This window comes from Ammodytes marinus (genome assembly GCF_949987685.1).
Source record: "Ammodytes marinus genome assembly, chromosome: 1".
Lineage (NCBI taxonomy): Eukaryota > Metazoa > Chordata > Actinopteri > Uranoscopiformes > Ammodytidae > Ammodytes > Ammodytes marinus.
The window spans coordinates 21,039,770-21,056,503 of NC_137230.1; the positions used below are offsets into that span (position 1 = coordinate 21,039,770).

At 41.8% G+C, this 16,734-nt stretch overlaps 1 protein-coding gene across 1 annotated transcript in view; it reads right to left on the reverse strand.

Annotated features, from left to right (window-relative positions):
• mettl15 (methyltransferase 15, mitochondrial 12S rRNA N4-cytidine) overlaps positions 1–16,734 on the reverse strand; it is an 88,619-nt gene that overhangs the window by 69,544 nt on the left and 2,341 nt on the right. Inside the window, exon 2 of the mRNA XM_080024878.1 lies at positions 14,710–14,955. Coding sequence (XP_079881004.1) covers positions 14,710–14,940 — 231 coding nt within the window. The 5' untranslated portion in view covers positions 14,941–14,955. The remainder of the gene's footprint in view (positions 1–14,709; positions 14,956–16,734) is intronic.

Below are 16,734 nucleotides of genomic sequence, written 5' to 3' on the forward strand. Positions count from 1 at the left end.
TAATGCAAAATAATAGATTTATCACAATAAACTATTGAAATTCAGTGATTAATTTTGATAGAAAAATTTAACGTTTGAGAGCCCTGATATACACGAGTACTGACTGGAGTACTCATGTGTGCTATCACAGATGGATGCACACTGGGAAATGCCACTGTCCCATTTACGAGCATTGACACAAGTCAACTATTCACAAAATACTTTAACACATGTGCTCCCTGGATTGGAACATTTGGCTTTATTTTCTGTGACTTCTTGCAGCTGCACTGATGTCAAAGGAATGGTGAAGCAAAATGTAAAATGCCAAATAGGAATTGTGAAAGGTATGGTTAAGTTTAGGAAGCTACTCGAATAATAAAGGCAGGAAAAAAGCCTGTTCAAGAAGAGGTGATACACACCCTGTTCTAGGCAAACGCTATATAATGCCACACCTCCCTACGACATTTTGCTGCCCTGTGCGTCACAGTACCTCAACTTTGAGACTGAAGGTAAACATCTGCAGTTTTAAGCCGTTCAAACTGCTGTCTTTTTTCTCAAGGGTGTCGTCATTTCTGCCAATAGAAACTTCTTGTTTTCACTTACCTCATATGCTGTTCTTCTGAAATGCCTAAAAATGCATACTTAAAATACAAAATGCTAACTGATAACTAGGGGATAGGAAAAACCACAAACTGAGACAGAAATGCCAAAAGGCTATTTCTTTGTTTTAACAGGAAACAAGAATTAAGGTCAAAAATGATGCAGTGAATCTATTCAAAATGATTACATGCTTCATTGCTCTTCTTCACTGGTCTGAAAGATTTCTCTTAAGTGTGACACTACTGTCAATACAGTGTGCCAAGGAAACAATGCAAACTATATAAAGCCTGAGAGAAACTAAAAAAGAGGGGGTGGAATCATCTAACTATATTCACAAAATGTAAAGAAGCATAAAAAAAGATGGCTTTCTCTCCTGAAGGTGAATTTCATGGCACTAAAGGAAGACAAAAGAAGAACAAGGCCAAGTCCATTAGGGAGTACAAAGAGGAGTCGAGCTAAATGAACGCTTCGTGGTGGAAGGCATGGTAATAGGGAAAAGACATCTAGAGGCATTTACGAAGATGCTTCCATAGTTGGAATACTGTTGACAATATAATATGAAATGAAAGGAAGTAGGGAAAGGGGTAGGGGCAGTGGAGGTGGAATGGGGGAGGGGGCGGGCTCAGAGGGAAGCTTTGTTGTGTAGTGTACTGACAATGTTGCCATGGGCCTTAACATGACTGGTATTAGCACTAGTCCACCAATGTTTACATACAGTACTTTTTAAAAAGAGGTGGATCTAGTGTAACGGCCACAGAGCACATCACATTTTAGAGATCTGCAACCAGGCTATAGCTGCATTTGTATTTAATAGTTGAAACATTTCAATCGTCTCAAAGTCTATATGGTCATAAAGTCTATCCCAAAGTTAAAGGGGTTGATGCAGTAGTTGGTAAAGATGGAAATGACCAAAGGTCAGATTTTGAGCTGCCAATTCGAAAAATGACCGTAAGCCAGTTTGGGGTTTCCAGTCTGAAAACAGTCTTTTAAAGGACACACCGGTCCGACAACCCGAAAATGGAGTCTGTTTCAGGCAGCTCCAGTCTGCCCGTCGCGGCCAAAAAAGTGCCAAGAACACACCGAGCCGACTACTGACTTTCCGTACGCTCTGCGCTTGCGCGGGACGTAATGTCTCCATAACAGCAGGCGGCGCTAATCTGTATTGTGGCCCAAAAAAATACGGAAGCCGGAAATGATGGGACAGCTCTCTAGACCATAAACATAGATAGAAATACGTATTTATATTTATGGACCATAAAGAGCACCGTTTTTAGCAGAGAGTGTCGAGCATGGTGTCGAGCAGTCAACAAGGGTTGATGCATGCGAGTACTCGCTGAACGAAACAAACAAACACATTAAAACAATGGCTAACTGTTGTTAGCTGTTTGTGCTACCCGCCTCACTTCCGGGCTTCACTGATTCGCTAGCCCTCCACCAATCAAATTGCTCCAACTGAAAGACTGGCCGCAATCGGCTCAAAATAAGCCCGACGACATCTACGACGACCGATGTCACGGCACACACCAAACAGATTCGTGTCCCCGCCCCTCCCAGACTCTCCAACGGCGATTATCGGGCCGGTGTGTCCTGGCCTTAAGCCTGTGGGGGGTATTGGTCCGTCTTGGGAGCTGGGGCTGCCTGGAGGGTATTTAAGTTTGTGCCTCTCAGCAGGACGCTGCCAATACAGTGAGGCTACATAAATGTCCTCCAGGTACTCATCAGCAAGAGGTAGAGGTGCACAATTGGCCCCATAGCTTTTAGTTTAAAGAGGACCTATTATACTACTTTTCTGGTCTTAATTTCTTGTTTTACACTGCTATAGAGCAACCTGACACGAATCACATCACAAAAAACTATGTAGATTTTCGGGAAGCTCTTTCTCTTATTTTGGCGATCTAGCACGTCCTGTCAACACTTGAGTGTGTGTGCTTCGGCAATCTCCGCTCCCTCCGCCTGTGCTTCGGCCATCTCCGCTCCCCTCCCCCCCTCCTGCAAACCCCACTCCGTTGTGAATGGTTACCTTCCTTCCGGAACACTTTCAGTGGCGGGAAGCGCGAGCATGGACCTATAAGGGCACGAGGCAGACGCGAACAGGGAAGTGACAGCATTACCATACATGTAAACATCCGCGTGGTGACTTCACGAAGTTACATGCGACGTCACGAAGTTACAAAGGGTAGACCGCTTTGAACATGTGACTTCTCGACTGGCTAGAATAGTGTTTAGTGCTCGGCACAGACACCCCAGACGGTCAGCAGGGAATACGTCGAAATGCATGTAAGTCATTATTTGATAATTTAGTATGGTTAAGCATGACTATGAATCATCATAACAACGTTTATAGGTCATAAAAGTCAAAAAGCATCATAGGTCCTCTTTAAGAGTGGTATACTTGCAAAGAGATGCAGGCCTCTTGGGACTTACTGTGAGAACTGATGCAGTGATTCTCAGAAAGGCTTTCCCTGAAATGCTTGGGATGGTAAAAGATTGTGCCCATCATTGTGCTCAAGAATAAAATGCAGGTATTTCAGATCATTCCTATATCGTTTACCACCATGGCTGAAGGCCTGTCTTGCCCATTGCATCCCAAAAAGAGAGATGTGTGTCCTTTATGTGATGCATCAAAAATATTTGTTTCTTAGAATCAAAGTTTTAAGAATATATTGATGATTATCTGGAAAATATTAAATTTCTAATATAGCCTACTCCAGTTATTTACTGTACTTACACGTACATATTGTATAGGGGTGGTGAAAAAATGTGATTCCTATCTTCTGCGACTTTAAATCGATTCATTATAAGCAAAAATGGATTTGAAAAATAAATAAAAATTAGTATATGCATTACAAGCTTCACATTAAAATAGACAAAAAAATTAAAATATATAAGACATGGACTTTAATTTTTTTTCACAACATAATTTGCCACATCGCCTCTTAGCAAACAGTTGACTGGAGTAGATCCTGAAATCCTCCTTTGAACTGAACCGAGAAATCAATTTTGAATTGGGAATCGTTTTGAATTTAATCGTGATCCCAAGAATCAGAATCGAATCGAGGGATTCTAAAATATTCACAGCCCTAATATTGTATAAAAATGTTCATACAAGGGGGCGCCCTTAGCTCAGTTGGTAGGGCGTCCCCCCCATGGGCCTCGGCTAGGAGCGGACCCGGGTTCGATTCCAGCCCGCGGTCGTTCTCTGCATGTCACTCCCCTCTCTGCCCCATTTCAACTCTGTCTCTACACTATCAATAAAGCATAAAAAAAAATGCAAAAAAAATATCTAAAACAAAAATAATAATAAAAATGTTCATACATACTTATTTACTTCTTATTCTTATATTATATTGTTAGATTTGTATTGGTGGTTAACCCTTGTGGCCTTAAGCACATATTCTTTACATTTGTTTCTTTCTACATGTTTCTATTCTAAATTGGAGCAACTGTAACAAAGACAATCCCCCCCCCCGAGAATCAATAAAGTACTTCTGAATCTGAATCTACAATAAATTAAAATTGTTATCCAATTATCATGACCGTATTTAAAAGAGGACCACTGAGATAATGCGGATGGACCTCACACAAACACCAGCTGAAGATGTGTTGCAGGAATGAGTCATCTAAATCCAGCTGTCTGCAGGGCATGTATCTGATTAGCATACCCACACTCACACACCAGGAACAAATGTAAATATTGCAATTCATCATGCTGTAATAGTATCAATTCGGCATCAAGAGTGGATTTTAGTTGGGATTTTTTTTTATACTAAGTTTAGCATTATTGGATGCATATTCGTATAGGCCCCTTATCAGTCTACGTCACACAGGGTCACTCCCCGCTCTACTGCGCATGTCATTAGCAGAAAGAGACGAGAGCGACACGAGCCACAATCATGTCTTGTTGTGCTGTTGGATGCACAAACCGTTTATTTTTTGTTTGAATGGTGATAAAGCTAGAAATGCCCAAATGCACCGCTGTATAATTACATAAATTAGTTGTGAAATGTTTACAATGAGGACAGTGACCGGAGACGAGTCACTGTCCAATGGAAAGCAATGGAGGCTTATTTACAATGACCCAGACTAGGGCTGGGCGATATATCGAATATATGCGATGTATCGCGAGATGTGCTCCACGGGATGTATAAAATGACCCTATCGCGACCATCGAATACAAATTGGCACGTAATGTGTGTTTTTTAGCCGCCAGCGCCACCGGCAAACTCGCTGGTGTTCGCTTCTCTCGCTCTTTCCTGTGGCTCTCTGCCTCACAGACTCACATGCATTGGCAACTCACTCACTCCCCCCTCCCAACCAAAGTCTCATGGGCGCGCACCTGTGACGTAGTCTGCAGTGTGTGTGTGTTTACTTGTGTGAAAACAACGAGAGGGGGAGAAAAAAAGACGAGGGCTCTTGTGCACCTATGACAGCCGAACGAGCGGGTGGAGGGGGGCGCGAAAGACGGCGATGGTGGCCGTCTTTCATTGCATGGACCTTTTTTGTAGGTCCATGAAATGAGAAGAAGGCTACACAGGCGAACGACCGGGGGAGTCGGGCGCACATGACAGCATTAGCGGCCACTGTACACAGCACAGCCTGCCCTGGTCCTTATGAGAGGAAGGCTAGTGGCTACACAGGCGAAAGAACGGGGAGGCGGGCGCTTGACAGCATAAGCTGCCGCTGTACAGAGCCTGGTCCTTATGAGAGGAAGGCGAACGAGCGCCGGGGGGCGGATTACTCCGACTTCACGGAGAGTTTTTGGTCCAACGTCACACAACCACGGCATCACATTAGCCTTGTTCGACTTGGAGCCGTCTTGCTCAGACCTGCGCAACTATGACGCGCGTCTTGGTGAGCGCACAACAAAAATGCTGTGTGCTCAGCAAGACGAGCGTCATAATTGCGCAGGTCTTAGCAAGACGGCGACATCTCAAACAAGGCTAATTATTACAGGCAGCCTCTTATAATAGGTCCATGTCAGCACCAAGGGAGGTGCACACCGTTTATTAACTAAAAGTCTATGTAAAGTAGGCTACATTTGTGAGTATTTTTTATAAAATAAAACATAGACTACTATTATGGAGCAAAATCTGTTCTGCATTTAAAGTGTGGCAGCTATCTTCAGGGGGTTAGTGGTGATAAACAATTAGTAAGTGGTTGTAATGAGTCATAATTAGTGTTCTCAGTTTACAGATTAACAGAAGATGGAAAAAAAACTGTTTCCAAATAAAATAATGCTGCATCTACTGTATGGGAGTGGAAGGATGTGGAATAATCAATACAATGTGCAAACTCTTTGCCATGTGCAAGTTTAAAATTAGATTAGAAAGCACTAAAGAATATAAACAAGATGTTGTTTCGTGTAGCCTAATACATCATTAGTGCAGACACATTTTGCAGGGAATATTTAAATCATATTACTGGTGTGATGTTATGCAAAAAATAAATTAAATTGAGCATTTAGGATGTGCTTTAGAGGAGATTTGAAATATATCGAGATATATATCGTGTATCGAGATACAGTAAAAAAAATATCGAGATATTGATTTTAGCCCATATCGCCCAGCCCTAACCCAGACGTTATACATCTCCGTCTTCTTCCCTTGTGTTTGACTAGGCAGTAGGGGTTTGCACGTGTAGCAGGTAAGTAGGCTAAATAATACCATTTAGGAAAAATAAATAAATTAAAACCAAGTGGGGTCGACATGTGCTAGCCTACTGTAGGCTACTAAAGCAGATAACACAATACATTATTGTGTTTGGTTACAATATTTATTCCTTTAACTATTTAACTGCTCCACCATAAGTTTCACTTTCCTTTTCATCTCCGTCTCAAACAGCTGGTCTGATCAGCTGGTCGGCTCGTGAGCGCAACGCCCCGACAGCGAGAGTCAGTCTAAAAACATATGATCACTAGGCTAGTTATGATTACTTTTAAATCAAAAGGCAAAATGATTAAATAAAGGCATCTCTTTCTCTCTCTGTCTATCTGTCTGCCGGTCTTTCTCACTGCACACTGTCACTCTCCAACAGCATCTGCAAAAAAAAGTCCGGCCACTGAAGTCGTCGGGGCCATTTCTTCTCATCATTTATCCACTCACCTGCCCCTACCGAGTATGGGTCATTAAGACGTATCCCGTTCACTTGTGTTAATGTTTCCGCATAACCTATTTTATCACTCGCTGATAAACTGTTGTAGTAAGCTGACAACATCACTAGTTAACACCATGGACCTACAAAGAAACGCCGCAACTGCAATATAACCAAACGGGTAACCATGGCAACCAGTCAAACAATTGTTCATTCTGCAAACGTGCTGCGCGCGCATCCGCCATGTTGATAAACATATAAGCCCCCTATAGAGTTAAACAATTTCAATAATTTTTAATGAAGCTATATGCAAATGTAACTCTCAGTAATTGATGTTGTAGCAGCACACTGTTCTCCAGCAGTTTACCCCTTTGCAATGCACTTTTATGATACAGTATGTGCATACATCAGTTGTTGAGGGATTTCTCTCTCTGTCTCTCTCTTTCTCTCTATTTCTCTAACTTAAACAAAAACACACAGTCAATGTTCTTATAGTAAATTCAATCAAACATTAATAAAGTGCAACTTTTGGGGAAGTATTTACTTTTAGGGGAGCATTGGACAACAAACTGTACTGTAGTCTGTCGAATTTACAGTTGTGCACACAAAGTGTCAAAACTGGAAAGCTGAGCAAATTTAGTTTGAAGGGTGGGAGTGGGGTTTACTTCAGCTAAGCTACCATAGACACCATCTGCTCAGGTAGGTGCAGGGGGCTTGCATTATTTGCATCAGTTGTTGTTCAAGTGAATTTGAAGCTGAAAAATGTATAAGATGAAAATGCTTCCTCAGGACAGTGTGGTGAAGCACCCACAGACGGGTTGTCAGCTCAGCAAGGCTCAACGGTTTGGCGCTCTGTAGACTGAGGCACCCCATTTGGCTAATGGAGTCCCGGACTGTCTTCACACCACACCCCCACCCACCACTCCACTATGAAATGTTCTACTCATGAAAGTAATGAGGCAGGGAGGGAGAAAGACTCTTCTGGCCACTGATAACCTCAGACTAAACTTGCAACCTTACGAGACAAGGGCCTAATATCTGGCCGTCAATCAGCCCCAGCATCCCTGGCTGGAGTGTTTAATTACAAGGATCAATTATTTACCAGCCTCCTCTTTCACTACTCAGTGCTCCCAAAAAAGGAGTGTAAAGAAAAAAAAGAAAAAAACATGAAGACCTAGAAGAGGCTGTGGTGGGAAATTTAGAGAACATAACATTTCTGGATCCAGATGATTCTGTGCATTACATAAAAGATAAATGTGTTAGGGCTGGTTCATCTTTTTTATATGATGACTACAAATCCTCTTAAACAATACAATAAACTATTAAGAAAATGTTCACTCAGAACAGCAACATTGTTAAATCATGGATTGCCTGTCATAGGATACTCTGAGAAACTGTCACATATTTAATGAAAATAAATAAAACATTTATAAAGTTCTTGTCTTAAAAGTGTTACAAAGTATGCCACAGAAAGAAAATATGCAAAGACATCATCCTCAACATCAGGGTTGAACTACTGTAACTCCCAGCACTGCATATGTACTCCTAAAGCTTCAGCTGCATGGTACGAACAGCAACTGCAAGGCTTTTAACTAATTTGAAGAGACAGGATCATATTACGGTACCCCTTTACATACACAACAGCGCTGTAGCTGGTTAATGATGGAAACACAGATTCAGACACACAAAAAAAGGACCTTTTATCTTGAATAGTGTTAATTTCAAATGTAGCAGCCTATGCACTGACCAAGAAGATTTAATATGACACAGAACGTCTGTTTTACAGTAGAGGTTCTAGGGATTGTATATTACATTTCTAAATAGTCTTGCACAAACTACCAACTGTAATGTAGACTTAAGAGTCTTTTGTTACATTAAAGCCACTACGAGTAACTTTGTCCGTTGGCGGCCCCTTTGGACAAAAGCAGTAGTATTTTTACGACGCCAGCTGTCGTAAAGCTGTTTTCTAGCTTGTGCCGGTCGTGCCAGTCTCAATTGATTAGGGCGCAATATAGTGCATGTCCGTGTGTTGAAAGCCGTGAGGGCACGGACTCTTTTCGGTTCTGTGAGAGTGGTTAGTGACTCTGCATCAACCAATGCCGGTCAGTGCCACACACACCTGATTGCAATGAGTTGATGCAGTATCACCTAAATACTCTCACGGAGCTAAAAGATAACGTGGCCTCACAGAAAGCGAGAGACGGCAGTTAGTATGGATCACGATGAGGTAATGTGTTTATGTTGTTGTAAATAATGACTATTTCAGATGAATAATGGTCATCTGATGATGGTGAAGCAAAGTAAACTTTGTGTTAGTACCGCTCATTCATTTAGGAGTAAACACTGTAGTCTAGTTCACTCCCGTCTAATTGTATACACGTTGCTTGGCAACGCCCTCGCCTCCTCCCGCCCGTCTATCACTCTCCCTTTTAGCTTTTCTTCATTGCATTTACGTTTTTTTTCTTTGATGGTTCAGCCCCGTTATCAGTCATTATGACGACAAATAACTGTCTCAAACAAGGCTCCCGCTCCCCTTCCCTGACCTGGGATAGGCTTCTCAAATCGCGTTGCAGCGCTACACTGAAATCTGCGACCAATACGGACGGATATGTGACCATAGAGCCTGTATTCGCGAACCGAAAATCGGACTGGGTGTGCGACCAGACCAAACGCAGTAATAAAAACTATATAAAAACGTCTTCATTTGCACTGATGGTCTCGTTTGCTGTTAAAGGTAATTTATGACTATCAGAGGAAACATGGGGCTGTTTAAAAGATATTTAAATGTTACTCATAGCTGCTTTAACTGGCCTAAAGTTCAGCTGTATATTTAATCTAATTTTAAGAGACACAACCATATTAACCCCATGTATACGTCTTTATAAGAAGGTTCTCTCAGAACCCTGTGCTGACTCTGGTAATAGACACACTTGAGGATATGCTGAATTAACTTGCATAAAAGATTAATGCATTTTCCTCCCTGCTAACCTCCATAAAGATATAAATTCTGCAAAACCACATTTAATGTGACAATGTGGTAAATGACAGATAAAACTGATTGTGACTACTTAACTCCTTTTTCATTGCTCACAACTGCACAGTGTGCACATTGATTTTACCAGTCTTGAGAAAAATGCAAAAAGGAAAAAAAGAGAAGAAAACATTGAGAAGTAGCAGCTGGTGGAGTGTTTTGTGGTCATCTATCCATAGAACGGAGTGCCTCTTCATGTGTCCGAATTACAGCCAGACAAATAACCCAAATAACAGGGGAAGTGAAAAATGCAGCACTCAACCAAGTCTGCTGTGGTTCAGAACCTTAAAGGAATACTTCACCCATACGGAACCAGCGTTCTATCATTATAAAATCACTATTATAATATAATGAATTAGGTTTTTCTTTCTTCCCTCAGTCTTCCCTTGGCCCAGCTGTCCTGTTAATCCTGACCCTTACTGTGATGTCACAAGAAGGAAAATGTAGGGTTAGACAGTGAGACCATAAAACACTCGCTCTGCCTTTTCTCAGGCTAGGATGATCCGATTTTTTTTTAATTGCACATTTATACTACATAGGATCTCCGAGTTCAATACACCTTCATATTTCAACCGGTGAAGTAGGTCTTTAACAAGCAACAACACCTGCGATTTATGGTATGCCTGTTTTTGCTGTATTTTTGTGCTAGATTTCCATTATCATCATGAGTTAGCCTGCTTCATGCTATTTATGGCGCGCAAGCTCCAAAATCGGCGACCACCTGCATTCTACATAAGCTGGCATTAATGCTTGTGTTTCTTTCATGATGACCTCAGGACTAGATCCTAAGAACGTTTATACTTTCAGGAGTTTTATACTTGTTGACTGTTGGTGCCCTCAGACTTGCTTAATAAAGAAGTCAGTGTTTTAGCATTAAAGAAGTCATCGTATGAACAGGATGAAATGTGCATTTGGTTTATGATTGGGCGATGCATGCATTTTAGCAGCATAATATATGAAAGTTAGATATAACATTATGTAATTCATTCGACATCAATACTAACACATATTCAAGCCTATAATTAGTTAGGAATAATAATTTTCCTGTCAGCAAATGACAGGGTTAAAACTTGCCTTTATGCATTGATGGAGATCAAAATGTTGGATGTAAAAAAAGCGTAGCTCATGTAACTGTCCAACCAATATGTAAAATGTGCCTAATCCTGCATGAAAAGAGTTGATTGTAAAAAGACTATGGTTGTGTTCCGAATCGCATACTTTCTACTATATAGTATGTAGAAAAAAGATTTAGGATGTCCCGATTCTTGTGGCCAGATTTAGGATGGTTAGAATACCCGGATGGTCTACTTCATGCGGCCAAGATTGTTAGTGTTGAAAAGTGCATCCTATTTGGGCGATTCTGACCCACAATCCAGTGCGCACGTGAAGTGACGTAACATCGAAGAAGCCTATAGGTCCATGTTATGAAAACAAACGGGGATGCGACGGATATAAAAGCAAGAGGCAAGATCAAGGCGCAATGTTATGATGAAATAAGAGAGAAAAGTACGTCCCAATAGTATGCCTACTGCATCCTAACTAGATTCTTTTTATCGTCAGATGTAGTATGTAGAATAGAAAAAAGAAAGAGTATGCGATTCGGAACGCAACCTATGATATTGATCCAAAAAAGTAGGTTCAACACTTGTGCCCTCATTAATTCCACAAGGGGGAGTGTGTTGAGACTAAAATGTAAGGGTAGGCAGCTCGTTTCTCCTTCTACAGCATCACAGGGTTTTTCCCCTGGACTCTCAGCTGATGGCTCATTAATCTATTCTAGAGGAGGTCCCCTACGCAAGCAGCCTTTGCCAGTGGAGGACTCCTCATGCCTCATCCTTTTCAGCACATTACCGAGTTGAAGGGGAAGTTTATTGAAGATATTAAAACAAAGAAAACCTAAACCTAAAGTAAATATAATCTTATTGCGCCACAGCAATGCAAGCTGCAAAGTTTTAAAATGACATTTCAACAGTTGTTTTGTTGAGGCTTTTTCTTGTATTTACACATAACTTAAAACACCCAAGAGGAACTTTGAAAATCTTTATGGAACAGTGTAATTTTTCCTCTGATGATCACAAATGACCTGGAACAGCAAACAAGACCATCAGCAAAAAGAACTCTATTTTTGTATAATAAATATTAATGCCTATGCACAGGTCCGATTTTTCCCAGGAACTTACAAACAGAACCGGTTTTGTCCAAAGGTTCCGCATGAATTAACAGAAACTGAATGTTCCTCGTAGCTATTAATTCCATAACCTGCTGTAGTGTGTTGTTTGAAGTCCTGCTTCCATGCTGCTTTATACAGAAACACTTTATGCCAAGGAAGAAAACTATCTCACAGCCATTGCATTGGACTGTTCAGTGGTTAACTAAGTACAGATTTGTTAAAACTCCCATATTGTGCAAATGCACTTTTCCGATGTTTTTGAACATAATTATGGGTCTACGGTGTGCCTACAGACTGCCAAAGTATCAAAAAAAAGAAAGCTCTCTCCTTTTCTCACTCTCCCCTTTTCTGAAACCCTCCACCTCTCCACCCAATATACTCCAGTCAGAATTCTCCCCGTTTCTGACGTCAAAAACTGGAAAGCCAGAAGCTTCCACTGTGCAGTCCACCCCCATATTTCTTATTGGTCCACGGCCCCGAGATCCTCTCGAAAAATATTCCTTCACCCCCATGTTGTTTGCTTGTTGCTAAGGACAAGATGCCTGTAGTACGGCAAAACATGATGAATGTTGCATAATCCACTAATTTATCTTAACCACAGCAGTCAATTAATGCCTCGTTTTTAATAACACAACGGATAGGAAGCTACTTGTGCTTTCTTTCAAACAGTGAAACTGAAATAAATGTTTTTATTGGTATTTTTGCCTGACTGGTGTATAGCTATTAGCTTTGGGACAAGCATTCAGCTTTTGCTCATAAAAACATATTTCTATTCCCCACACCAGTCTGGAAATGCCTCGTTTTTAATAGGACAAAGGCTTACAGCCAGACATCCTGAGTGGGAGGCAGCAGGCCACTGAAGAAGTCTGACTTTGAAGATAATTTTTTCACTGATTTTAGTGGTATTGCTCCCGAGCTAGCTTCGCAGTAGCCACCATCTTTTGCAGCATTTTTATTGTGAACATGCCGTTTCCATTAGCGTGTGGCTGTCAGTGCATCTGTATGAACATAGTCTTTCATGTAGACAAGGATAGGTCATGTCAAACTGTTCAAAGTGCGTTACTAGCACTAGACTTGGTTCTTCTCATGGGTAGGCTAAACCTAACTGTGCTAACAGGCTATACGTCATCATTGTTTACAAACAGACAGAGGGCGAGGCGTATCTGGCTTCGCTTCCGGACAGGGGGCGGGGGGAGCTCAAAGATTGTATATTTCCGAGGGGAGATGCAGCTCTTTTTAAAAAATAGGCCATTGTGAGATTAGCTGAACATCAGCATAGTACAATAAATTATCTGAAAGTTTTTTTCAGCAAACAATTGAAGAAAAACTTATTAGGGACCACTAAGACCATATAATATGGTGTATAATAGAACCGAAAAGTGTATAATATGGGAGCTTTAAGGTAATTTATATTTTTGGAGATGAAGGATGAAAAACAATCAATCACGATCCAACGACCATGCTTGCCACTTGTAAACCTGCGAAAATATAGTGTCAGCTAACAGTGCAAATTAGCTACCTGCATACACATTTACAGCCAGACATCCTGAGTGGGAGGTAGCAGGCCACTGAAAGGCTCCATTTACACACTTTGGTTTAACTGCAGTATTTGCTCCGACACCCATAATCGAATAAGTACTCCATTCATACACACTGTGCTTCAGCTGACAAGTGCAATTACATATTGGTTATTATTTTACAATAGCCATTCAAATTGATTCATCTCACTGCCCTCAGTGATTTCAATAGATATGTGTCTGATATTGAGGGTAAGTTTTTCTCCTCACAGCAACCGATATGTTACTGACACCAGCATTTCACCACCACACATTTTACTGCTTAAAAGGCAGCCCTGTCAGAGACTCATGGTATAATTCAGACTTCTGATTGCCTGTGTCTACAGAGTTTCAATTCAGGTATATGATTGTGTAATATGTCTCGGCACACTATTAAGGTTGTAATGCTGTGGTAATAGCTGTGAAATACCAGTGAAACTGCAGCATCACGTATGTGTCACCACATAAAAGAATACATCTTCAGTAAGGAAACATTTAAATGACTTCTGAATGGTAGCATAAAACATTTCCACAGAACATCACACTAAGTGAAGTCTACAGCATGTACTGAAGGAAAAAAACTAAATCTATCAAAGTGTTTTTAATAGCATCTGATTGGCAAGCTGTCTTGGGACAGTTGGCAAATGGGCGGGCAGCGGAGGAGTTTCGAGGTGCTAAAGATCAGGCAGGAGCGACGCAGCACCCTGTGTCCTGCCAACAGCCTTACAGTGGCGCAATTCCTGACTAACTTGTTGACCCATGGCACCCACCTGTCTTGACCATGCATTATAGGGGGGAGGCATCACATCCCCTCCAATGCTGACTGCCACAACAGAATTATTTTAAATCATGCCCATCCGTGTTTCATGTGCTCTGACACATATTAGAGGGACAGAATATAAGAAACACCTCTTAGTATGAGTTTGCATGCCTATGCTATTACCACAGCAACCATTGCACACCAGATAACGATGCCTAAAAATACAAATAACACCAAATCATTTGAGTGAGGGCAGTCAGTCCTAGAGATTCAATTTAGTCACATCAGATTTGCCTACAGTATGAACTGATTATAGGAGCTTTCTAATAAGTAAAACCATCAGTGGGTGAATACATTCTGTTCCCAAAAATGGGAATAAGAAGGAAGTAAAATTACTTTCACATGGCACTCATTTGGTCTGAATGAATCTTTGTCATACTTAAAAGAATTAAGAATTTAAACAGACATTATTTGTCTTAAGGGCATCAAAAAGCTTGCACAAATAACAAAGATGCAAACATACCTGGCCTGGTAGGATGTCTAAGTAATGAAGCACCTCTTTAAGCATGACAGGCATGTGAGGAGGCTTTTCATTTGAAACTGACGACAGTCCTTCAGATCTGTCCAGGGGACCAGGACCAGAAGACGCACTAACAGAGTGCAGGTTTAACTTCCATGACCTCCATGCTCTCCACACAGCCAGATTTGTTTTCCGTATCACTGGGTTGGAGCGCACAGCCATGTGGAAAATCATGATCCTTATAATGATCTATGGGGAGAATTAGAGCAACATTATGTTATGATATGAGCAGAAAAATAAGGTACTAAAGTCAATCAAGAGGAGCAATACTTCGAAATATGTGGAGGTTTTAAAAAAATATGGTGATGATGAGATGACTGACAAATGTTACTATGCTATTATCTGGAATATCAAGTTGTTATTTACAGTTTATCATTGTGACATCAGGGCTCCAGACTGCGACCAAATGCTCGCATTTTGTGACCATTTTTGGAGACAGAGCGAGTACTTTTAAAAACAAGGGGCACGCGCGCGACCGGAAAATTCGCCGACATTTTCATCATTATTATTAGGCTATTAGTAGTATTAGTGCTTTGACAGAGATAGAGAGAAGGGACAGTCCGCGAGTGATCAGTGAAACGATCAACAGCGCACGTGACCTACTTTCATCTCAGTGTCCCGCTGTCATCACGTCTTTAAAGGTGCGAACGCACTACACGCGTTACACGCGTACAGATGCGTATAAAATCGGCAATTTTTCCATAGGGAACCATTGGTTTACGCGCGTACATGACGCTTAGATGCGTTACTCGCGCTAAAGCAACACTTTGGGCGCGTTAGCCGCGTTTGAGCTGCGTATATACGCACCTAACGCGCCTACGCACCTACGCTCGGAGTTAAAAAAATTTAACTTTTTACGCTCCTACGTGTGACGATTAGCATTGGGCTTGACCCGACGTCACATACATTGGCACGGTCGGAGAACAGTGTTGACAGAGGCTGAGAAACACCGAAGAGGAAAATGTATTGCAGGCGGTCGGTGCTGTATGACAGCAGCTCGGGAATAGAAGACGTGGGGAAAGTAAACCAGGAGAATGGACTTCCTGGTTAATTCAGTGAATATGTGCGGCTGTGCTTTAGCCGATAAACCAAGTTAGCGCCGTATAGCATTAGTTAACTCACCCGGTTGTGTGCGGCCGGCTAGCGCCTCATATTATGAACCCAAACATGACGGCTATGTCTGGGGGACTTTTACGACAAGTACAGCGAAGCACCGGTGTTGATATACGCCAGCCACGGTCCCCTGTCACAGCCAGGGAGGGTAATGTTGGCTACTTGCCTTTATGTTGTGCCGCCGTGCACCGATGCTGCTGTAACTGTGTTTGTTATGTAGCTGCCGTGAATATGCAATGCTGTTTTAATTCTAGGCTATTTGTGCTGTTCAGTTTGTCTTTTGGCAGAGTTGTTGGCCGTGTTGTTGTTGTTTTTGTGCGGACATGCACGCTGTTGTCGGGTCTGATCGCAGCCATGGTTGATTAGGGGAAATACAATATCGGGAGGGAGACTAGGCACGTTACGCACGTAGAACCATTTTTGACACAAAATTATCAAGCAACATTTTAGCTGCGTTACGCGCGTGAAGCTTACGCGGGTAACGCGTGTAGTGTGTTCGCACCTTAACATGTTGCCAACTGGCGACTTTTTCCGCTATATATTTGCCGACTTTCCGCCATAGCGATAAGGCTGTTAAAGACCATAGACACATCTTGCAACTTTTTTTTAAACCGCGTGCACGAGAGCAGAGTAGCAACGGAGCTGTCTACTCCTCACCGCTGACTGCACTCAGTCACATCATATCATACAGTCTGATAGCAGCCCTCCGCCACCTGCAGCAGCCAGCAAACTGACAGCACTGTGTGCCAGGTGAAGTTTGTCAACACGAAAATTGTTTTATTGGTCCACATTCAATAGGCCAGTGCATATCTATAAAAAAGCTAACCTTGTAGTTATGGCAACAAAAAAAGTGTG